Here is a 24,872-nt window from a genome sequence, read left to right on the forward strand (position 1 = left end):
ATTATAATAAATATTTTGTATAGATAACAAATCTGTCAGTGAATTTAATTTTCTTCTCATTACCCTGATTCCCTGGATCATTCGAAATCGGAGAATTCTGAAAACCTCTGTGGAGAGAAAGCACAGACTCTTTTGGGTCCAGGAATCCTCCTTCAGAAGTGAAATCAGTTCTGATTTCAAGCTGCTAGATGCTGCCAGGCCTCCTAAGTTTTTCCAGCAATTTCTGATTTTCAGTATCCACAGTTCTTTGTTCTTTTTTCACCTGGATCATTCAGCGATGTGTGTTGTCTAGTGACACTACACATATGTGGACTACGCACCTTAGTCACCCCCATTTTCCCCCTTTCCTCATCGTCGTCATGCTATACCTCATCTATGTTACCTTCTGCCCACCCTGTGATCCTCACTCTCCTGTCGCACTCCCCTCATCCTCACTTGCATCCACCCCCGCCAGCCCCACATTGATCCGAACTCCTACATTTTCAATAATATGCGTATGTGCAGTTCCTTTATGTATGATATCATTGGAATTCTCCAACATGACCTAGTCTTTCTGTGTAGGTACAGTTGCAAGACATAGCAGGTGCCAGCAGATTCTGGCTTTAGTGAAAGGGAAGCAGATCTCTTATTCCCAGGATATCACCAATGCTGCTCTGAAACGTGCGAGTGGGATAATGTCCTGACCACCAATCTCACTCTGGGCCATTGTGTAAAGAGTTTATACTGTTAAAGCATGTTTGGGCCTAAACTCTGGGCAGTCCTCTTTGGGGATCAATGATGCAGCTAGCGAAGCACTGGTTAATAATGTGCCAGCAATCAATTGCTTTACCCTTTCAGGTAGAGTCCTGGATACAAATTGGGACAGCTGCCTGGTCATTAATGCCTTTGCTAATGTAAGTGAACTGAGACACTGGGCCTCAGCCAGTTCATCAGAACTGACCCATCAATGCCAGCACAAGTCTCTGACACAAAGCAAAAACAGTATTTTGACTGAGGAGTTGCCAAGGCATTGAGTGATAAGGCAGCTGTTTGGGACCCCATTAAAGAGAGCTTTAACTCTTCCCTGTCTCTCTGTCATGAATAATCGCCTGCGTAAGCTTGTCCTGGCTAATATAATGACCAGTCTAGGCACAATGTTTAGTGAACTTTGACCATGCTACAAGCAATGAACCTTGGTATTAACTTTTCTTCCCAGCTCCTACTACCATCTGACTACCATGTGGGGTTAAAGAAGTAAATACAGGCAACGTGCCACTTAGACACTAGCAGATATTGGGACAAACAAATGTAGTGGTACAGGTTATTAATCAATTTAAATCAGGCCCTCTCCGTGCAATCAGCTCTTGAGAAGCACATGCAGATTTCCTGCTTCTTGCATTGCCATAGTGAGCTGTTGCTGGAAGTCAATCAGCCCTTGAGGTGGGGGGGTGGTTGGGGGGATGGGGGGTGTGGTTTTGGGGGCTGGTGGTTGGGGGTGGGGTGGGGGCGAAGGTGGTGTTGATGTAATTGTGGGATATCCAGAACTGCAGCAACTGTATAAATGGTTACAGCAACAGCTGATTAAATTGCAAGAGGAAGAAAAGTGATCTGTCCTCTCACAAGGCAGCAGTTAGGTCAAAATTTATCTAACTCAATTTAGCTGGTATTTGTGAAAAACATTTGCAACAATAAATATGCATTCAATCTTTTGCAAACAGCATTTATAATAGTATTTACTTTATTTGCATTTTTCTTCGTCTTCTCTGCTGTATAATTAGATACAAGCTGGATCAATCACATTTGAAAAGCTTTATTCAAAACAAATCAAGTACAGGGTCATAAAGCTTCCCAGAACGTGCAGCCCTCCACTCCCTCCGCTCCAACCCCAACCTCACCATCAAACCGGCAGACAAGGGAGGCGCGGTAGTAGTTTGGCGCACCGACCTTTATACAGCTGAGGCCAAACGCCAGCTCGCGGACGCCTCCCCTTATTGCCCCGTTGACCATGATCCCCACCTCCCACCACCAAACCATCACATCCCAGACCATCCATAACCTCATCACCTCAGGGGATCTCCCATCCACTGCCTCCAACCTCATAGTCCCACAACCCCGCACCGCCCGTTTCTACCTCCTGCCCAAAATCCACAAACCTGACTGCCCCGGCCGACCCATTGTCTCAGCATGCTCCTGCCCCACCGAACTCATCTCCGCGTACCTCGACACGGTTCTGTCCCCTTTAGTCCAAGAACTCCCCACCTACGTTCGGGACACCACCCACGCCCTTCACCTCCTCCATGATTTTCGCTTCCCCGGTCCCCAACGCCTTATCTTCACGATGGACATCCAGTCCCTGTACACCTCCATCCCCCATCACGAGGGACTCAAAGCCCTCCGCTTCTTCCTTTCCAGCCGAACCAACCAGTACCCTTCCACTGACACCCTCCTTCGACTGACTGAACTGGTCCTCACTCTGAACAACTTCTCTTTCCAATCCTCCCACTTCCTCCAAACTAAAGGAGTTGCCATGGGCACCCGCATGGGCCCCAGCTATGCCTGTCTCTTCGCAGGATATGTGGAACAGTCCATCTTCCGCAACTATACTGGCACCACCCCCCACCTTTTCCTCCGCTACATCGATGACTGTATCGGCGCTGTCTCGTGCTCCCACGAGGAGGTCGAACAGTTAATCAACTTTACCAACACCTTCCATCCCGACCTCAAATTCACCTGGACTGTCTCAGACTCCTCCCTCCCCTTCCTAGACCTTTCCATTTCTATCTCGGGCGACCGACTCAACACAGACATCTACTATAAACCGACTGACTCCCACAGCTACCTGGACTACACCTCCTCCCACCCTGCCCCCTGTAAAAACGCCATCCCATATTCCCAATTCCTTCGCCTCCGCCGCATCTGCTCCCAGGAGGACCAGTTCCAATACCGTACAGCCCAGATGGCCTCCTCCTTCAAAGACCGTAGATTCCCCCCAGACGTGATTGACGATGCTGTCCACCGCATCTCCTTCACTTCCTGCTCCTCCGCCCTTGAGCCCCTCCCCTCCAACCGCCACCAAGACAGAACCCCACTGGTTCTCACCTACCACCCCACCAACCTCCATATACAGTGTATCATCCGCCGTCATTTCCGCCACTTCCAAACGGATATAGTTCCCTCCCCTCCCCTATCAGTGTTCCGCAAAGACCACTCCCTTCGTGATTCCCTCGTCAGGTCCACACCCCCCACCAACCCAACCTCCACTCCCGGCACCTTCCCCTGCAACCGCAGGAAATGTAAAACTTGCGCCCTTACTTCTCTCCAAGGCCCCAAGGGATCCTTCCATATCCGCCACAAATTCACCTGCACCTCCACACACATCATCTATTGCATCTGCTGCACCCGATGTGGCCTCCTTTATATTGGGGAGACGGGCCGCCTACTTGCGGAATGTTTCAGAGAACACCTCTGGGACACCCGGACCAACCAACCCAACCACCCCGTGGCTCAACACTTTAACTCTCCCTCCCACTCCACCTAGGACATGCAGGTCCTTGGACTCCTCCATCGGCAGAACATAACAACACGACAGTTGGAGGAAAAGTGCCTCATCTTCTGCCTGGGAACCCTCCAACCACAAGGGATGAACTCAGATTTCTCCAGTTTCCTCATTTCCCCTCCCCCCACCTTGTCTCAGTCGGTTCCCTCGAACTCAGCATTGCCCTCCTAACCTGCAATCTTCCTCTTGACCTCTCCGCCCCCACCCCACTCCGGCCTATCACCCTCACCGTGACCTCCTTCCACCTATCACATCTCCATCGCCCCTCCCCCAAGTCCCCCCTCCCTACCTTTTATCTTAGTCTGCCTAGCACACTCTCCTCGTTCCTGATGAAGGGCTCTGGCCCGAAGCGTCGAATTTCCTGTTCCTTGGATGCTGCCTGACCTGCTGTGCTTTAACCAGCAACACATTTTCAGCTCTGATCTCCAGCATCTGCAGACCTCACTTTTTACATAAAGCTTCCCAGCCAAATTAGGGGAAAATATCCATTTTTCTTTAATACAAAAATAAGCTGAGTGAAATAAGTGCGCAGAACAGAAACAATGACCACTTAAAAGAATATAAATTTGTTCCATTTTGTGCAGAGAACTAATTTTTTTGTTTGTATGGGATTAAGGTAGCAGTGTATGCAATGCTGGCAAGAATGGTGTTGGGAATTGCATTTTGCATTTGAAGTGAGTGGTCCAACCAACTAAAAGAAATCTCAGAGAGCCTGCTGTCTAGCTGCTCCTGACAGCAAAGCTGTTCCAGTAAGCATGTCCTCACTTCTTTATGTAACCTTTTGCTGCTGGCTTCAGGTTGACCGCTTGTTTCACAGTAGGACCTTCTGCATGGCAAAACTGTGGCATGCACAATAATTGTCCATGGTTATCTAACAACCAAAATTTACATTGCTCTTTGTGGAAAGAAAAAGCTATCTGCTGAAAGAGAAGAATAGGATTGGGCCATTAACCTTTATGCCATTCAAGTAGAATGCTCTGTGAGTCAGGTGCTTGTTATTAATTGCCACAGGTTGAGTTCAAATATCAGTTAAGTTTTTTACACCATTTATTTGAGTACTATGCACTAATATTAAAGGGTCTGCAAAACTACATGTGAAACATTAGTCGAGTAGGTGAGACATGTCCCATTTCCTGCCACCTACTCCTTCTGTCTACCACACCCGTAAAACTCTGGGGGAAATCCACTCCTATAATGTTACGTCTGTGTCAGACTCAAGACTGCTAAGCAAAAAAGCATCGAAGCCTCAGATGGAGAGATCTTCTCCTCTGTTCGAAGGAGACAGGGATTCTTGAGTGGAGGCACAATAACAGGAGAGCATAATTTTCAGGTGAAAGGCAGGAGGTTTGGGAGGGATTTGGTGACATTCCTATCAGCATCTGTGTGAAAAGTAATCTGGAAGCAATACCTTGGGTGGGTATTTGAGGCAGGAAACCTCACAACCTTTACAAAGTACTTGGATGAATATTGAAATGGCATCACATTTCAAGGGTATATGTCAATTGCTGGGGTTAATGTCGATTGAATTGAGCTAGCTTTACTGTCACGTACTCAAATGAGTAAAATGAAAAATTTACAAGTCGCTACTTACAGTGCCATCTTAGGTACAAAGGTATCTAGGTACAATCGTTAGTTACAGAATGGAGAAATGAAGGAAAAGAAGTTACATTGCAGCTGTACACTGTAAATGTAGGTCAGAAGAAACCAAGTAAATTAAAAAGGCAATCTTAGAGTAGCTTTTGCCAGTGTAGACTCAATGAACCTTTTCTGTACTGTCTGATTTCCATTCAGTTCCCCAGCCATTAGTTTGCAGTTTCTCATTTGGTATCAAATTTGTTTCTACCAATGAACACTAAATTCTCAATATTTGGGGATTGGTTGGATGTGCAGGCAAGACTAAAAATGGCATCAGAGCCCAGTGTCTAAGGACCCAGAGCTACTGGTTAAGTTATCAAGAATAGGCTGCAGTCTAGGATGTTTGAAGATGAACCAGAGTATTCGAGGAGCAAAGGGGGCATTAGTAGCTACAGTCAGGAGCTGGGTGAAAGATTGGCTGTTGTGAGGTTTGTGGTAAAGGGTGGAAGGAGAGGTTGGAGGTGAAGTTGGTCAGGTATGGAAACGTGCATTGGTTTGGTGCTTTTATTCTACTGGTTAGCTCCAGAACTTGTTCGGGATTTGGCTCGTAATGTTCTGGAGACAGCTCTAGGTTTTGCAAGTTTAAAATGAGACCATGTACAGGTAGATTTTCTGTTTTTTAAAAATAGAAGCCAACAAGTCAAGTCCCCACTGCAAAGGAGGAACGCAATATTCATTTAGAAGGGAGGCCAAGCTGATTTTATTTTGTGGTAATCTGCTGTTGACCTCTCTTGCAAGTTAGTTCTCTTTAGCAAGCTGAGCAGCTTGGCAAATCTTGTTCATTTATTTGCATAAATTACAGCTGGAATCTGTGTTCTCTGCATATTATGTAAAGGATTCTTGGAAAGAAGAATAAGGACAAATATAAAGTACTTGAAATTTGAGCTAATTTTATGAACTAAATTCGCTCAATAATCTGATTATTTATGCAGATAGAGGGGAGTGCTTGCTCTTTCCATTCAATATGGCTAACTTTTATTCCATTTTCTTATGCTGTGTGTGCACAAGGTGAACTCTGAAGAGGGAACTTCATATTCCACAGTAATGCAAATCAGAGGTCAAAATAAAACACTTGTTACTAATATACTAATTAATATTAATTAGTGAACCACCATTGGTTCAGATGCAGAGCTCAGAAATGAGAGTTTTGTAGGTTACCTGGATTACAATGTGGAGAGCGTTTTTTTTTTCCTCCTTTTCCTAACTCTGTACCTGTTCTTTTGGTTTGTAAGTTTTGTTGATTTAATCCCCTCATCTTCCAATTTTTCTTTGAAAAGCATTATCCTTCAATTTCTCATCTTGTCTCCTGTGAAGAAATGTATCTCATTTAAAAAAAAATTAAGGAGAAATATTTCCCCTCGCCAATGTGGGGTGAACATTGGTAAGAAAGATAGGAAGATTCTGAGAGCATGAAAAAACTTCAAATCTCACTGAGAAAAATATTTGCAAGTCTTTTTTTCTCACCCTCTCCCCCCGAACCTTAATGAAACTTCAGACTTCCTTCATTGAGCAGCAGTTACCTTATTTCCATGCATTTGCAGCTGATGAAAGCCTCAACTCATCTTATTTTCTGCACCACCGTGCTTCTCTCCTCTGCCAATAACTCTTAACTACCCTCTGGGCAACTGGGAAGGGCAATAAATGCTGGCCTAGTCAGAGACACCCACATCCAAAATGAATGGAAAGAAGCAACAATGGTCAGATCCAAGCTTGGAGCATCTGAAATGGTGTGCAGCTGGTCTTCAGAGATGGCACCACAGTTCTAAATGACAGGTGGTCTGGGCAGTACCAACCTCTCTGCCTGTGCAATTCCACAAGGACAGTGCCCATTAGCCCAGCTGTATAATTAATGAGGTGAAGAGTGGGAGGTTGAGCAAGAAAGCTGGCTTCAAACCAGGCAAGATCCAGGGCTGTGAATCTCCCTCAACAATTCATTTCAATGGAAATTGAGAAAATATTGCCCTTTGAAAGTGGGCTAATTTTTACTTCCATCTTGGGCTGTATTATTGATTCTGCACATCCAGTTTTCCAAATAATAGCTATATACCCAAAACAATAAGAGGTTATTATTGTCAAAAAAAAACTCTGTCCCATTGCAAACTATCAGAAGCCACCCAACTTCAAATTTATCTCCTAAATAATTAGAATTGCTGTGCAAATACTGGATGTGCTTTCTGAAATTCATCAAATTACCTGCTGAAGTTGATCTTACACAATGGCTTGGGTGCACCTGAAGTTTAAAATTGTTGCCCTTAATTTCAAAGCTTTTGTTGGGCTTTGGGATGGCAGAGGAGGCAAAGCCAATCTATTATGTCCGAGATCTCTGCAACCCTCTGTTCCCAAATGTTACTTATCCCAAATTTAATCTTTATGCCATTGGCTAGCCAATCTCTGGATTTGCCTCTTGAAACCTCTCATCTTCTCTCATCAGTTAAGAAGCTTCTTGAAACCTTTTGACCAAGCTTTCTGTTACCTGTCTTAGTCTCCCAATGCCAAATTTTGGTTGCTAGCGCTCTTGTGAGACTCTTTTGGAATAGTCTGTTCTGTTACTGCGTTCATTATGCTAAATAAATACAAGTTCTTGTGGTTCAGCAACTGGAACAACCTGCTGCCAACTCTGGAATCTTTCTAAATGTCAAAATTGTATGTAGCCTTTTTTCTTAAAAAGAATCCTTTCTTGTAAATTATGTCTGATTTGCAAGATCAAGGAAATAAATATAGTGGGCATTAACTACATTTTCCATCTGTTCATAGTGACTGGAAGGAAGACTATTGGCTATCTGAACTCCAAAAGAGTTCTGGTATGCATTAAGACATCAAGGCGTAGAAATTTGTCTCAGAATGTAGGCAAAAATGGGTAGTGTTATATGGTTTGGTAGTGTTATATGGTTTGGTAGTGTTATATGGTTTGTCTGGTATATGTAACACCCAATGCTTTGTTTTAATTCCACTGGCTTGAATATACGGGACATATCATTGGAGCCTGATATGATGTCACCCTTTCTCACTTCTGTTCAAATTGAATCTCTACTGCTAGAACTTTCAGAATAAAAGTTATTAATGTATGACTTATTTTTTCCTTTTTGCTTATAAGTTCCAAACACTCAAAATTGTATTTGTGACTGCTACAAGTATGCTCCGTTGTGCATATAATTTACTCCAACCATTTTGTGGTGACCTATTTTGGTGCTGTCAGCTTGTATTAAAAATGTACGATAATGAAGAATTTCGCCTGTGTAAAGCAAGTTTGCATATTGAAAGCAAGAAACCAGACTTCACCCCTTCCTTAAATAGTATGTGTTTAGCATGTCCTTTCAACTCTGAACCATTCACACATACGATCCAAGAATATAATTTCACATGATGTGAAATGTGACTAAAGTAAGGAAACTCGTAAATTTGTTTGTTTTAACTGTATAGTCAGTTGGCTCAGTTTACACCTGGTTTGCTGTAATGCCAACATGTTCAAATCCCACATTGGCTGAGGTCACCATGAAAGTCTGTAGTTTTCAACCTTCCACCCCCACCCCTCACCAGAGATGTGATGACCCTCAGGTTAAACTCCTCACCAGTTGTCTCCCTCTAATGAGGGAGCAGCCCTATGGTCCTCTGGGACTATGGTAACTACTGTTAAACAGCTGCTGTAATCTTCATATAGCTCAGTGAAAGGGAATAGAATGAATTTCATTCTGCAGCTTCCTAAATGAAAATGAGTTCAAGATGGTAAAACTGTTTTTAAATAATAGAGCAATAAGTACCTGTCAATGTTAAAACTTGCATTACTACAATTAATTTTGATGTCATATCATTTTCTTCTCTTTACTGTAAAGGTGGCTGCTTTTGGGCTTACTTCCTGACTTATAAAGATGCCCACTAAGATTGGATAAGTTTTGGGGTGCGTTGCGGTGGTGGCAAGGGGGAATCGTAAATTTTATATTTCTGTCAGTGAACAGTTATTGTTATGGCAGGTTTGTAGTTGTGTGTGAATTTTCCAATTGTATTTCAGACCTTAAGAAAGAAAGGACATAATGACTGTGATAGCCCAGACCCAGATGATTCTTTTGAGCACAGTCCGCTCATGGAGGACAAATACAGAAAGCTTAATGAAGATAATGATGTAATGTTCAAGCGCTATGGTGTAAGTACCTTCATCTGGTATTCTTTGTGTTGATTCTTTAAATCTGCTAGGCACTTAACAAGAAAGAACACAGAGGCTGCGACAGTCCAGAGCCTGACTCATCATACGTGCTCACTCCACACACAGAGGAAAAATATAAAAAAATAAATGAAGAGTTTGATAACATGATGAGGAATCACAAACTCGCAGTAAGTAGATTTTGGCATGTGGTCCTTTTGCTTGAGAAGACCTTGATTTCCTTGCTACCTGATTGCCTGCTCTTTGACTGAAGAAGGCTGCATGAAGACAACTGAACGGAGTGTGAAGCAACACCGAATGAGACCTAATTCACAAAACACGTACCTAATGTCATGAGCTGATTCAGAACTAACTCATTCAAATTACTGTGGCTGGAATGAATCACCCTGTTCATACTGTGTCATTTCAGTTATTACACACCTCCAGCAATATTGTGATTTTTCCATCTCACAACTCATTATCTCTATAATGTATAATAATGCCTATGAATTAATATACAGAATAATTCACTCTAACATTTATAGTTTGAACATAGTGTGTGCCAAGCTGATCCAGAGTTTCCGTAAGGTGTTGTTTTGCATTTGAGAGAATGCATCTTTTCTCAACCAGATCTGAAAATTTATGGAACTCCAGCCTGGGCTTTGAAATTTAAATTGCGGGAACTTCTGGCTTGATTTAAAAATCAGTAAATGATAAGTTTTACAAAGCCAATGGCAAAATTTCAACTTGTTCCACCAAATTCCTTCACATAAACCCCATTTGCGAAGCAGAGAATGCATAGTCAAATGTTGAATCAATTGTAAGTAGTACTGAGTCCTTGAATTGTGCTGCTGCCCCTTAGATTATATATAAAACAGAATAAAACATTCCATGGTATTGGCTGTGTGAAAAGTTACACCCCAAATGATAATGATGGTAGAATAATATATTTAGAAACTATTTTGAGCCAAGATTGCCTCTGTTTATGTAAGTTAAAGGTGTTAGCTGATCGGGGGTAATATTTTGAAAACTAAATGTTGAAATAATTGGCCTTGTTAAAACAACACTTAATACAATTCATGCAGTTGTATATCTTGTTAATCAAATAGTTGGTATTCAAATCTTGATTGCTTTTCTGCAATAAAGTAGGGGTTATCAATTATTGTCATTTTGTTTACATGATAGTTGGAGACCTAAAAGACTGCACTTACACACGACTCCTGCATGTAAATTGCACCTGACACCACAAAATGATATCTTCTGGCTCAGTGGATAAATGCATCAATTTTGCGAGAGCATTCATTTCTTGGATTTGTTCTCTTGCTGAACTAGCAAATCTAGGGGCCAGGCAAGGGTGTTAAAATTATGTGGAAATATCGGGTAGGATTTTGAAATCCACGAACCATTGTTGGGATTATAAATGTGCGGATGGGAAGTGAGGATGTGGTTGGGATCTGTTAACACTCATTCCCCTGTCTTATGTTTGAGAAATAAATACTTGAGCCCAAGTGGTTGTATGGAAATCTACGTTTCAGCATGAGTCACTTCCTCAGGAGAAGAGGAAGCAATATCGTAGGGATTGGGCGTGACATCAAAGACATGGGGATATTGATTTTTAATTGTCAAATTGCCAGCTGCTCATAGGTTGGTGTTTTCAGACCAGGAGATCCAATGTGAAATTTTATTTCATATCATTCAAAATGATTCATCCAAAAATGTCACGGTGTAACAAAGTCGAAAGATGCAATTAAACGAAGTTCGAATGTGGAATTTCCAAACAAATCTGTCAATGTTCTGATATCAATTTTATATTTCTCATGTCTGCAAGACTAAAAGCAAAAGGAAATTAGCAAAGCAATGTTATTTTAATTTATAACAATGTGCTCAAATGCAATATGTAGTTAACTTCCGGGGTTCAGCACAAGAATTTTGTAATTCGAAACAAAGGGCAAGGTTAACCCAGTCTCTCATGGCTCATTTTATCACCAGACGTTGCTCCACCTCAGTCCTACATTAGCAGAAAACCTCTTGCATTTAAGCCTGAGGTGAGAGGAGCGGATCTGAAAAACTCACCAGCTCATGATAGGATGTCAGTGTTGGAGTGGGTAGAGGGGATTGCGGTTGCTGTCTGTGCCTGAACAAGGAATCCTTCATTGGGGTAAAAGGGGAGAATGCCTAAAGCTGCCCTCCCACACTTTGCCTCCAATCAGGGCAAGAATGGGGTTAATTCAAAGTCCAGGGATTCAGGCGCCAACTCAGTATGGTGGTGGGGCCTCCCTGTGAGAATGACTTGGGTCTCTCACTGGTTCTCCAGTCAGTAAGTGAGACCCTCATTGCATGCATTAAATTCAAGTTTTGAAGAATTAGGATTGCCTCTGTGACTTGCTCTTAAATTGGAGTTTAACAACTGTTCCAAATTTTATTGCAAATTCTGAAAATATTGTAGAAAATTACTATATAATTCATTCCATTAAAGTTACCTTCAGGCTAAATACAATTAAATCCAAATGAACCTCCATCTTCCTCCTCAGATGTATTGAAATGTTCATTATTTTAATTGCAAATGGTTATTTGGAAAGTTTTCATTTCTGCATAAATTCTTGTAAACTGCTTGAGAAAAACTTCCATTTTAAATTTGCATAAAATATTTCATTGTATTTATGATTGCAGACTTCTTGTTTAGGACCTGGTCAAGAAGTTTAATATCTCAGTCTGTTGTCTATCAAATGGCATGTGCTATATCACGTTTTGTGTTTAACTTCTGTGCTGCTTTTGAGAAACAAGCACTTCTATGCTGTAAAGTTACACTAATGTACTAATATCAGAGTTGAGTTTTTATTCAGTTAGTCCATTTTCATTCTTGCTAATTTCTGTATAATTTCATTTAACGTATAGTTCTGTTTTACATTATTTTAATCAGCCTGTTAAGACCTGTTATAATACATCTGCATGGCAGGTGGGAGTTGAAAATGGACCTTCTGGTCTGGTGGGGGAAGGGACGCACTACCACTGCACTAGAAGACTCTCAGTTCAATTTAAAATATTGGCCTTATTTTATGGAACATAATCAATGTCCTTTATCGAGACTTTTCTTGGAAATAAATAATATCGCAATTGGAAAAATGCTATGCTTTTGAACCACACGCACACTGATATGAAAACAAGTGTGTAACATTTAAGAAGCATCACACTTTTAGAAAACTTGCAGCCCATAAATTATTGATAACATCTGACAAATATCTAGGACAGTAATAAAATGCATTTTTTCCATTTCTGTGGTTTAAATTGGTGTTCATTGATTATCAGTGGTACATCAGTTCAGGAGCTCACATGTTCTAGTGTTCTTGGATCAGTAATTAGATAAAATCTTTGTTCCAGTTTTCATACTTTTAATTCTATAAGATTGAGACCAAAAAGAGAAAATGCCTTCAGAATGTTTATTTCCGGCTCAAATATTAGGAAGTCAGTTTCCAGAGTGCTCATTAAGGAAGGGGCACCTCATCTGCCACCACAGCGTATTGCAAACACACAGGCTGGTTGTCACTCCCTGAGTTGTGAGAACTTAAAAAAAAAATTGCCCTTTGGTTGTATAGGTAGCCAGTGCTTGTGAACTAACGGAAAGGTACATCTAAACACCAATTTTGGAGGAATATAATTGTTGCTACGTTGATTATATCAGATGGAGACAGGAGTAACAACCCTTAAAAGACTGGGCAGATGAAAAGTGTTTGTTTCTGCCTTTGTGCTCACTTGTGTATGGCAGAGCTTAAATCCATGCTCATTATACTACTTTAGGAAATTATGTGATTACATCATAAATGCTAGATTTTTGAATGTTTAAAAGCATTTAGCACTCTTAACTCAATTAATCACAGAACATCTTTGCCATTTCTTTTAATGAAATGAGACATATATTAGCATTGAAGTAACATGTTTTTTGATTTCTTTGCAGCCTGGTTTGCCGCCACAAAACTTTGCAATGCCAGTTGCAGTTCCAGTGAGCAACCCAAATAATCTAACCTACAGCCACCCAAGCAGCTCTCTTGTAACTCATTCATTGGTAACCACATCTTTAACAGATACCAGCATGCTTTCGCCTCCTCAAGCTACACTGCCCAGAAACGTTGTGTCACCAGGGGCTCCACAGAGACCACCCAGTGCTGGTAATGCAGGTATACTTTATACATCTAACTATTGCAGCCAACACATATAGAATGTGACCACATCTCTGGAAGGTGTTGTGAAAGATGGCACACAATGAGCGAGCTTTTACTTTGGATTAGGAACTTGTGAATACATGAAATAGAAAAAATAATGTTTTAGATTGCCATAAATCCTGTCACCATCAAAAAAAAAGTCATGAGGTGAGTTTCTGGCTTCACATTTACAACATCGGTCCCTTGCCCATTGTTTTGGAGGGGGAAGTATTGGTAGATTTGGACATGGGCCACGCATGACTTTTCATGCATCATCTATCAGTTGAGAAAATTGTGGACAGTTAATCCCTCCTATGCCTTCCCAGCAGATAAGGTTGTGTACTGGAAAAACTGCCCATTAAGGTTTAGCTACAAGAAGTTGTAACACATTTAACATAATGGACAGAACCATAGGACTTTGCAGGAGAGCAGTAAAACGCAAAATTAGATGCTGAGCCATGCATGGTGGTGGTAGGTCAGATGATCAAAGGTTTGGTCAAGGAGGTATGTTTTAAAGAGTATTTTGGTGTGGAAAAGCAAAATGGAGAAGGGAATGGAGGAACTTCCAGAACTTTGGGACTTAAAAACAAAAGGAGGGGCCCTCACTGGATTACCAAGCAAAATATACATCAATCCTCACTGCTCCCTTTAATGAAAGCTTTGTCAAAAGAGTAAACCTATTACATTTTTTAATCTGCTATCTTATGTTGTTTGATCTCTGGAGTTATAAAGTAAGGATCAATGAATTCTGACAAAGTTTTAAAAAAAAACAGGCAAATTCTTTGAAAGGCAGGAATCCATTATCAATAGAAATTGGTGGTGGGGCAGGGAGAAGAAAAGCCCCTCCGCTTTATTCTGTTTTAAAACGTGAACTGGAGTAATATTTCAAGCTGAATGTACGCAGAACTTTGAAACCAGAATGCTAACAATCGAAAACTATTTCAGGCAATGCCACACTGCATTCCTCAGCCTCCTCCTCCTCTCCCCCCCCCCCCACCCAAAACCAGGCTCCTGATCCGTCCCCATTCAAACGTCAGGCTTACCAATCTCTGTTGCAATGTCCTCTTCATCCGAGGGACTTTTTGCAGTCCCAGTGACCCCTGCTGTTAACCTAGTGGGACTACTAGAAATGTCAAGCCATCATGTCAGAATAGATCCTCCTACTGAGGGGCTGGAAGTGTTCTTTTAGGTTGCCAGTAAGTGATAATTGCCATGCTGCAGCCTTTCCTTTTAAACTGATCTGTGGGTTTGGAACCAAGGCTCCTTGTAAGATGGGACCAGTCCTTTTGCAAGCCCAACTTATATGGGCTTAGTTCAGTTCACCAGAATGCGCTGACCATCTCAGGCCATGACGTGTGTGATATGCAGTTAGCAGAACAGACTTTGGAAATTGATGCAAGTCTGTGCAGTGCTGCTATGTGGTGTTCTTAATCACCATCAAAAATCCAATTGTTTGGTCATTCATTTGATGTTTGGATCTTGTGAGAAACTTAGCTGCCACAGCTGTCATTTAACACACTGTTAGAGGAGACAGTCATGTAGCAGTTATGTTACGGCATCATTAAACCAGATATCCAGGATAATGGTGTGGGACAGAAGTACAAACATTTCTCCAATTTAAATTTAAAAATATAAAGTTAGTAATGTGACAACTAGCATTGATTTGATGCCTTTAAAGGAAGGAATTCTGGTTTCTTTACCTGGTCTGACCTACATAGGACTCCAAATCCACAGCAATATGGTTGACTCTTAACTGCTATCTGAAATGGCCCCTCAAGCCAATCAGTTCTAGGATAATTAGACATGGGTAACAATTGCTGTCCTTGCTAGTGAAACCCACATCTCTCGAATGAATAAAGAAAGAAAAACTGTGCATTAAAAGCACCATTGGACATAATGAGGATGTGCTAAGTTTCCGAAGAAATGCAAAGTAAGTTTTTAAGTAAATGATTTTTTAAATTACAGATGCACAGTCTATTACAGGTTTATTTTTAGATTACTTAGTGTGGAAACAGGCCCTTCGGCTCAACAAGTCCACACTGACCCACTGAAACGCAACCCACCCAGACCCATTCCCCTACATTTATCCCTTCACCTAACAATACAGGCAATTTAGCATGGCCAATTCACCTAACCTGCACTTTTTTTTTGGATTGTGGGAGGAAACCGGAGCACCCGGAAGAAACCCACGCAGACACAGGGAGAATGTGCAAACTCCACACAGTCGCCTGAGGCGGGAATTGAACCCGGGTCTTTGGCACTGTGAGGCAGCAGTGCTAACCACTGTGCCGCCCACTGCCAGTGTACAGTAGATTTTTAAATTATCAAATTAGGTGAACTATTTAAATCCAATAAAGCAAACAACTGCAGATGCTAGAATATGCAACGTAGAAATTGTTGGAGAACTTCAGGTCTGGCAGCATCTGTGGAGAGAAAGCAAAGTTAAAGTTTCAAGTCTGGTGGCTCTTCAGAACAGATAACAAATAGGAAAAACTGGTATTTATGCAGGATAAGGTTGGGAGGGGTGCAGGGTGAGAAGTGGATAGAGATGGAGTGTGGAGAGAGAGAAGTATGAAAGGGGTAGGAAGACGAGGGGATTATTGATAAGAGGCCAGGACAGAAGAGAAGCTGAGTAAGTGGTACTGAGAGCTAACGGTTGGAGAGAATTGGTGATATTAATTTTATTTCCCATCTGCAGTTAATTTATAGTGATTTAATCAAGAAAGAAGTTTTCTAAGCAAAGCTTAGATACATTACAGCCATTTTGTAGTACATGCACTTTGGTATATAGAACAAGAGCAAAGAAAAGTAAAGAAGAGTAAAGAAAATTTACAGACTAGGAACAGGCCCTTCGGCCCTCCAAGCTTGAGCCGATCCAAATCCACTGTCTAAAATATAGCTGTAATATATTAGTAAATAGTGTCTTTGAGTTTTCTCGTATGTATTATTCAACGTATATCATTGTTTTTGAAGATTCTATGAAGTACTAGTCTATTAAAAAGCTGTCAATTCACTATGCAACTTTAAATAGCCTTACTCGATTTTGTAAGGGGAATGTATTTTCAGTCAATAATATAAAACTTGATTTATTTTGACACCTCTTCATAAAGTACATTTAGGAACAGTTTTATTGCCAATAAATTGAGAATGTGTTTCTGATGCATTTGATTGATAACTGGATCTGTCCTCTGTTTTATTATAGGTGGAATGATGGGTGACCTTACAATGCCGAATGGTGCAGGCACCAGCCCTGTGGGTAAGCAAAAAAACCTGGAATGAGCTCAATAGTGTAACCTACTGTCAGTAGAAAAGGGGAATTAATTCTATTACATTCAGGGTTATGTATCTACTTTGGGTGATAATACTACATGAGTAATAATGAGCCAGTAGTCTGTTTTGTAATTCCTGCAATTTCATTAATTTCCTTTGACATAACTGGAGGATGCATAAAATGAGTAGCTGACTTGCTAGCATCCGTTTTACTCTGCTATGCAAAGTTTATATGAAATATTGCTCATCCTTTCAATTCCAACCTGCAAGCTGAAACCTGCTGGAATTAGGCATTCAGAAACTTCTGGTTTAAGAAATTTATGCTGTTGTGCTGCCATTTTGTTTGGATAATTGTTCAGAATCGATGCTTTTTTCTGCCTCTCTCCATAATGGTGATTAAATTTAAAAATATGAGTGAGGAACATGATAACTATCATTGATTCGTTGTAAAACATATCTGATTGATTGATGTCCTTAAGGGAAGGAATTCTGTTTACTTGGTCAGATCTACATAGGACTCCAAATCAACAGCAATATGGTTGACTCTTAACTGCTATCTGAAATGGTCCCTCAAGCCCCTCAGTTCAAGGGTAATTAGATATGGGTAACAATTGCTGTCCTTGCTAATGACACCCACATCCCACAAATGAATAAAGAAAAAAAAACTGCACATTCAAAGCACTTTTGGACACTGAGGATGTGATAATTTTCTGAAGAAATGCAAAGTACAGTTCTTTTTAAGTAAAAGTTTGAGTTTGTAAGTAACATCAGAACAAATCGGTTTGTCATTCATTATGTTCAGTATACAAATTATTGAAATTACTATTCCTCTACTGCTTAAGCCTTTTGTTAACTAGCCTTTATTTTAAAAGCACAGTTATTGTTTGAAAATACAAATTTGAGAATGTGAAGAGTCACTTCTGAACTTCAAAATGTTTATGAAGTATCTTCAATATGGTACTCAGTAAGCTTTTGTTGCAAAATCTTCAACCATCATCTGGTCTAAACCTGAAAAGCTGCAGAAATGTCACTTGCTCTACTCTTACTGTACTACTGTTAGTTTCTGATAAGGGAAGCTCCACTCCATTGATCTTTTAAATATACAAGGTATGCCAATTTTAAAAAGCAGAGATTTGCAGCTGAAATTTCTAGGATAAGACAAAGCATTCATAGCCAGTAGCAGTCAGTTTACACATGGTAATTTTTTTTGTGCAAAGTCTGGTTTGGAATATTGCCTTGTTGGCATCTCACAGGCAACATAGACAATCTAAAACTAGAATATGCATGAAACACAGCATCACTTTCTTGTGTTTAAAAAAAAGACAATGGAAGTGTCAAATTACCAGCCACCACAAACCGCTTTGGCCATTTTTTGTCGTTATGGTTTGGTCGTTGAAAATCTCATTCAAGCTTTTTTTGCCTCCAACCTGGCTACATTAGCCTCACATTCTCCATCCTTCATAAGCTTCGGCTGATCCAGATTCTGCTGCCTTTCGCCTAGTCTGCACCATTCCAACCACAAAGATCCCCTTAGTCCAGATCTGAAACGGTCCCATATTTCCCAGTCTCTCAACACAGCATTTTACAGCTTTGGTTTGGGTCTTTTATAGATTTGCTATCTCAATCAATGGACTGGATGTAATGGCCATATGGTGGCCAGTGATAGGTTGGAAAACTGGGACAACCTTCTGTGGCCATTCTTGGAACTCCCAGATTAATTCCCAGTTAAGCATCACTTGGGCAGATTTCTGCCTACTGTCAAAGCTTCCGTACTATTTAACATTCCATCTCCGAGAGTCACTGCCAGTCAGAAGCCAGCAATTCTTCAGTCACATTGAAAGTCTCTGCTGTTACTGTAACAAAGGTCCTGTAATTCAGATGAGTTGATGCAGACCAAAGCAGTTTTGGGTTGCAGGGGGCATCCTTTCAGGGACAGCTCCAATTGCAAGTAGGGGTGCTTTGTGTGGGCAGAGTGTGTCTGATCAGGAGGGTACCTCTCACCCTCATTAAAGTTCAGTAGATTTTGCATAGCAGTGGTGGTGGCATGAGGCTCTTAAGTAGCCATTGCTTTGACATTCAAGGGCTTCAACTGGGAGAAGATAGACAAGAGAACTGTCCTTAATCTGTTCTACCTTGACAATCAGAAAGAGTCGAAGGCTCTTGATTGTATTACACTGCTCTACCCTCCCGAGGGATGAAAGCAAAATAATTAAAGTCAACCCAATGATTCCACAGCAGTTTCTATTGGCAGATCTTGCTCAATTATATCCAGAATTTGTGCCTTTTCAGCAACCTATGTCATCAACATTCCTAACCTGACGATTAACAGTTGGCCTACTTACAGAAATCATTTAACTGGATTCAATGTAACCTTGTGCAATGCCATCATGTGCAATTTACAATACCAGGTATTAATTGCATCAGGTTTGCACATTAAATTTCCACCCATCCTCTCCCTTAAAACCCCTTGAACATGTCAGCGCTTAAATCTGTGCCTAAATTTCCATAACTTGTGTGAGAATATTTATGTGAATTTGAGTTTCTTCTGTTGACAGCCATTATTTATGAGCTGTAAAAATATCAAGTTTTACTTATGTTGCAGTTTTTGGGCATTAGTTCAATTTTCTATGTCACTTCATGACTCAGCAGAAATTTTTGTATGCAGATCTGATCCCTCTTCCCTAGCTGCTGCCTAAAACTGAATGAAACGGCTGATAGACTTGGTAATTTATACAAGCTGATTGTATATTTCTGCTGTCAACAGAACTACCTATTTTTTAAAGTCATCATTGTGTGGTCCTTCCCTACCCTATATCAACCCATCTGTTGAAAACCTAATTTGTGCCTTTTTTGCTGCCCAACCTGGCTCTTTCACTTCAGTTTGTTTAACGGCCTATCCTCCGATTATCATAAGATTCAAATGAAACAATACTGTTTTACCCTCATGTCATTGGCTTTGTTTATCAGTAGTCACCGTAGCATCATCATGCTTCTTTGCTGCTTATCTTCAAGCTTCCCTGAGTCCACATGTCAAAATTAACCATCCGCACAAATTTTCTTCATGTTCTGAGTTTGCAATTTTGTTTTTCAATTCCGAACTTTGTATTCGTGATCCAACCCATTAGCTTGTCTTTCTGTCCATTTAATGGATACTAAGCTTCCTCCATCATACCCATGTTTCAAAAGCTGTTATCCTAGGGGTGGCACAGCGACTCTGTGGTTAGCACTGCTGCCTCACAGATTTCATTTCATCCTTGGGTAACAGTCTGTGTGGACATTGCACATTCTCCCTGTCTCCAGGTGCTCTGGTTTTCTCCCACAGTCCAAAGATATGCATCTTAGGTGGTTTGGTCATGCTATGGTGTCCAGGTGTGTTTTGGCAAGGTGAATTAGCCACAGGAAATGCTGGGTTACTGAGTTAGGGTAGGGGTGTTGGATCTGGCTGGGATGTTCTTCGGAGGTTCGGTGTGAACTGGATGGGCTGAATGGCCTGCTTCCATACCGTAGGGATTCTATGATTCTTCTCATCATTTTTCTTCAGAGTCCAAATGTTGTAACGGCAGAGTGCAATACTCTACACCACCATTTGTAAGAGAACTTTTTTCAGTTTTATGCTGATGCTTTAAACTTCCAGGCACTACTTAAGTCACTGGTCTGCTTTGCATTAGCTAGTGTCAGGTGGATTTTTCTCTCGGATGTAACCACTTTATAATTCAGATAAGGTGTTTGAATCTAATTTAATATTTCTATCACACTGCTTCCAGTCTCAACTTTTCCATTGCCTTTTAGGGAAGATAAAAGTCCAAATCAACACATGAAAACTTGAACAAAAATGTGGAAGCCACATAATTAATTTTGACTTGTTATAAAATGGTACGCAGAGAAACATTTTAAATTTGCTTTATTAATTCCATTTCACCTGTGAAGTAGTAAACCATTTTTATCAATACATTAATAAACTGAACTCCAATAATGGCATGGAAGAAACCCATGCATCCCAGAAATTATTGGAGAAGCATTATCAGCTTCGACAAAGAATCTGTGGGTGATGCAAGAAATCTGAGCAAATCATGAGAAGTCTGTCAAGACTTTTTTGATGTTGAGAGCAACTCGTTGCATTTTGAAACAATTCTGGCTGTTGAGATGAGATCCTGTCTAGTAAGTGTCAAGATTGCTCTTAACTGGAAAAATTTCTTGTTAACGTATTTGCACATTAATGTGCAGCTTCCTATTCTATAACCTGCCACGAGAAAATTAGATTTTGACAATACCCCATGTGAAAAACATAAGTAGGTACCTCTGGCAATTTCAGTTGATCCCTTGGCCCTCCAGGCCGCCATCTTGGAGATTAGGCAATGACATTCCAGGGCCCTCTCCACCCCATCTCTCCACCTTTCCACAATCTAATGTTGCTAATGCCTGACACCTGTCAACTTCACAGGATCTCCATGATATCTCACTGATCTATTTACAGGCTGCTTCTGCACTTTAACATGGCAGTTTAGGATGCATTAACAATTAGCATTGATATTTTGCTGCAAGGGCATTTTGTGCACAGCTCACAGATTGGACAATGCTGCATCTCAGCACTGCTCTCTTTCTCTCTTAGCACTCACTGACTTTGTGCCTATCTGGATGCTCACAACATCCCTGCCTTATTGTTTATTTTTGTGCTTTGGCACCTAGAATACCAAATTCCTGTCACTTTTATGACTTGCCCTGCCATTTAGCTGCAAAGCCAAGAAACTTGTCATGGTTATCAGCTGTTATCACTCAAATCAAGGGAGACCACATTCAGTCAGGGTGTCCCTGTATTGTAAGTTAAGGGCAGTCTCTGATATCAGTCCAGAGCCTTATAAGTTGGTCACTCCGTGCAATTGGGTCAGGATCCTAGGCCAAAAGAAGCTAACATCAGTGCGATTTTACACAACAGACATAACTTCAGCTGGGTTCACAGCCTTGAGATTGTGTCAGAGGCCTAACCTCCAATAGTCATCCAATTATTTAACATCTATGGCCTAATACCTAATTGTTCTTCCTGGAAAGTTACCCAATGATGTTGTCTGTCTCAGGAAGAGGATTTGGTGTTTTCCATTTAGTATTATATGATCATTTTAAAAATGAGCCTTTATTTGTAGGGAGGTAATCATAAAGTTTGGCACTTTTATGGGTATGTGGCAGATGGTGCAAGCTCTATAATTAGAATGTCTGCAAAGTGACATTTAACAGATCAACGTTTTGAGACTAGCACTTTGAGTCTAACATGGATCTATTTTGATTATTTAATGTGATTATTCAGTAAAATCTGAACTATTTGAGCCCCAAATCCATAGTGTTAACCTTTTGGTGAAAACTCTGCAAATCTCATGAAGTGAAAATCTTTAGGTGTTGTAACCTGAATTTAATAAGTTTTTAATCTTGCATTGTAAGCCAGGGGCAAGCTTGATTTTAAAATAAGTTTGTTCTGACCTTATATCATGTAATTTGTCAGTCTAGCTAGTAATAAAACCTGAATGTACTGAAGCAGAGTGAAACAGAGATCCTTGTTTTACCTGTACCTAATGTTCAGTACAACCCTAAAGTTCAATAAGCTAATCAAAGGTCTGTAGCATACAGTGAAGCAGGACACTGTGTTGGAGAGGTTCCCAAAGAGTGACCGGAGTGGTAATCACTCAGTGGTTGTGAAGCAGAGACTCAAGTTTGACAGTCCATGATTGGCTATGAGGTCTCTTTAAATATATGTGTTTTTTTTATTTGCTTGTGCCTGTGGCCTCATTCAGTGAACTCATTGACAGCAACAGACCCAGAACATGGGAGGTGATTTTGTTGTTTCTCTTTTCTGTTTTTATTTCACTGACTCACAGGATGTGTGCTTTGCAGACTGAGCCAGCACTTATTGCCCATCCCTACTTCTTCTTTTAGAAGGGGGTGGGGAGCTGCATTCTTGAACTGTTGCAGTCCATTTGGTGTAGGTAGGCCCACAATACCATTACTAAGGGAGTTCAGGATTTTAACCCACTGACACGGAATGAACAGCAATCTGTTCACGCTCTCAGCAGCACAAGATGACTGACTGTTTACCCCCAACGCAGTTTTCTCTCTGCGGTTGCACCAAGCATGCAGTATTAAATTTGGGTCACAGCAGAAAAGAAATTGGGAAGCACAGGTTCAGTATTCTTTTTAGCTGCTGTGTAAAATTAATGAGAACTTTACCACAATAAAAAGTAAATGGCAAAATTCAAAGTTCATTTCAATATCACCCCAGTCTTTCATTTACTTTTACTCTGAAGGTTGAGCCTTGCAATTCAACTTTTATGCTCTGTTAATACTGTAATTAAATTTGCAGCATAAAGGGGATTAGCATTGTTATTTAAGTTTGTCATTATGTAGTTAATTGTTCACATTGACCGACCAGTAGAACGTAATGTTGTTATGCTAATATAGTTAATATATATGGTATTTTCTAAAACACTCAACAGAATTTGCTTTACTCAAATGACGGTTTCAAGTTTGTGTTAGACTATGCCAAGCCTTTTATTGATTTGCGAAGCTAGTAGCATGTAAGCTGAGCAGAACTTCTGAACATCCAGCAAGCATTTGGGTGACGTCATGTCATTACGTTCCTGGTACACAATAACTTGCCAGCTGACTTTGCCCATTATACGCTATGTGAAGTGGAACAGCAGGTGCAGATTAAGGATGAATCCTGGAACTGAGACCCAGTGAGACCTTGGTAGATCATCAGCTGTTGTTTTTACCTTCCGAGTGAACGGAAAGGCAGCCTTTGAAAATTGCTCAGTATGTCAGCAGGGATGTCAGATTCACATGTTCTTGTTTATTGCCAGAGCTGTTAAGAAACAGACCCCAGCTCGTTCTCTGGAAATCAATCTCTCATGATTTAAGAGAGAAGCAAGTTGAGTAATGTTTTGACTTTCTGATTCGTTGAGGAATTTATAATTTCAGTATTGTAAAATCCCCCTGCAAAAACACACGAATGATCACTTTCCGTAAAGCAGAAATATACAAAAACCTAGAAATTTAATGGGTTAAAACACATCCAATAGGGAGAAGATATGAAAAAAAAATCCAAAAGTGTGGTGCTTGCTCTTAAATAAAATGCTTAAAGCCCCTTCCCTATGACATTAAGGGGTCTAACATTTAGTTGAGGCCCTCTTCTCAAAAATGGACTTCATTGAACATGACCTTCACTGAACATGACCTTCAGCAGACTTGTTGCATTAAGGTTAAACAGGGCCCTGTGCAACCTGAGAAGCACTGTTTGTGAAGGCTGCCGTTGAAATTGTGGCATAGCCTCTAGCCTGAGAACAAACCCTGTTTTCCCCCATACCAGGACTAGATTTGTCTCAGTGAAACTTTAGAATTGTCTTTGCAATGTATATTGGCTTCCCTCAACTCATTTGCAATCTGCTGCTGAGGCCCGAGTCCAATTTTGGGCAAAACTTGTGCTCCTGGCTTTGAGCTGAAAATTCCATATTTTATCAGATTGAAAGTTGAGAGAATATTCCCTACTTTTGGTTAATATCAGTGGTAATTTTTTATTATGTGAATTGCACTTTTGGCTACAACTTGCTTAGTAACTTTGCCAAGGGCATGCAGTATTCAAATGAATCTTATTTACACATTCAGAATTACTTCAATTTTATATTGATGTGAGACATTGACATTGAGTAAATAAATTAGATTCAGTTGTATTTAAATTTTCATGCCTCAAATTTTTTCCAGCATGGATTTTCCTTGCTGCTGTTTTTGAAGAGTGAAACTCCTAGAGAGTAATGGATGTATAGCATGGAAGCAGACCCTTTGGTCTAACCCGTCCATGCTGACCAAACCCAACCCAATCTAGTCCCACCTGCCAGCACCCGGCCCATATCCCTCCAAACCCTTCCTAATCATAAACCTATCCAAATGCCTGTTAAATGTTGCAATTGTACCAGCCTCCACCACTTCCTCTGGCAACTCATTCCATACCTGTACCACCCTCTGCGTGAAAAAGTTGCCCCTTAGGTCTCTTTTATATCTTTTCCCTCTCACCCTAAACCTATGCTATGTAGTTCTGGACTTCTCGACCCTAAGGAAAAGA

The 24,872-nt window shown here is 40.8% G+C and overlaps 1 protein-coding gene across 18 annotated transcripts in view; it reads left to right on the forward strand.

The window, feature by feature from the left end:
* Positions 1 to 24,872, forward strand: part of mef2aa (myocyte enhancer factor 2aa) — a 224,971-nt gene that overhangs the window by 171,482 nt on the left and 28,617 nt on the right. For 12 of the 18 annotated variants that reach the window (XM_060853187.1, XM_060853188.1, XM_060853178.1 and 9 more), the window contains 3 exons: positions 9,359 to 9,496; positions 13,258 to 13,477; positions 16,704 to 16,757. In XM_060853187.1, the coding sequence (XP_060709170.1) occupies positions 9,359 to 9,496; positions 13,258 to 13,477; positions 16,704 to 16,757 (412 nt within the window). Of the gene's footprint in view, positions 1 to 9,176; positions 9,309 to 9,358; positions 9,497 to 13,257; positions 13,478 to 16,703; positions 16,758 to 24,872 lie in introns of all 18 variants that reach the window. The other 6 variants (XM_060853189.1, XM_060853193.1, XM_060853191.1 and 3 more) reach the window with 4 other exon arrangements.

This window comes from Hemiscyllium ocellatum, chromosome 39 (genome assembly GCF_020745735.1).
Source record: "Hemiscyllium ocellatum isolate sHemOce1 chromosome 39, sHemOce1.pat.X.cur, whole genome shotgun sequence".
Lineage (NCBI taxonomy): Eukaryota > Metazoa > Chordata > Chondrichthyes > Orectolobiformes > Hemiscylliidae > Hemiscyllium > Hemiscyllium ocellatum.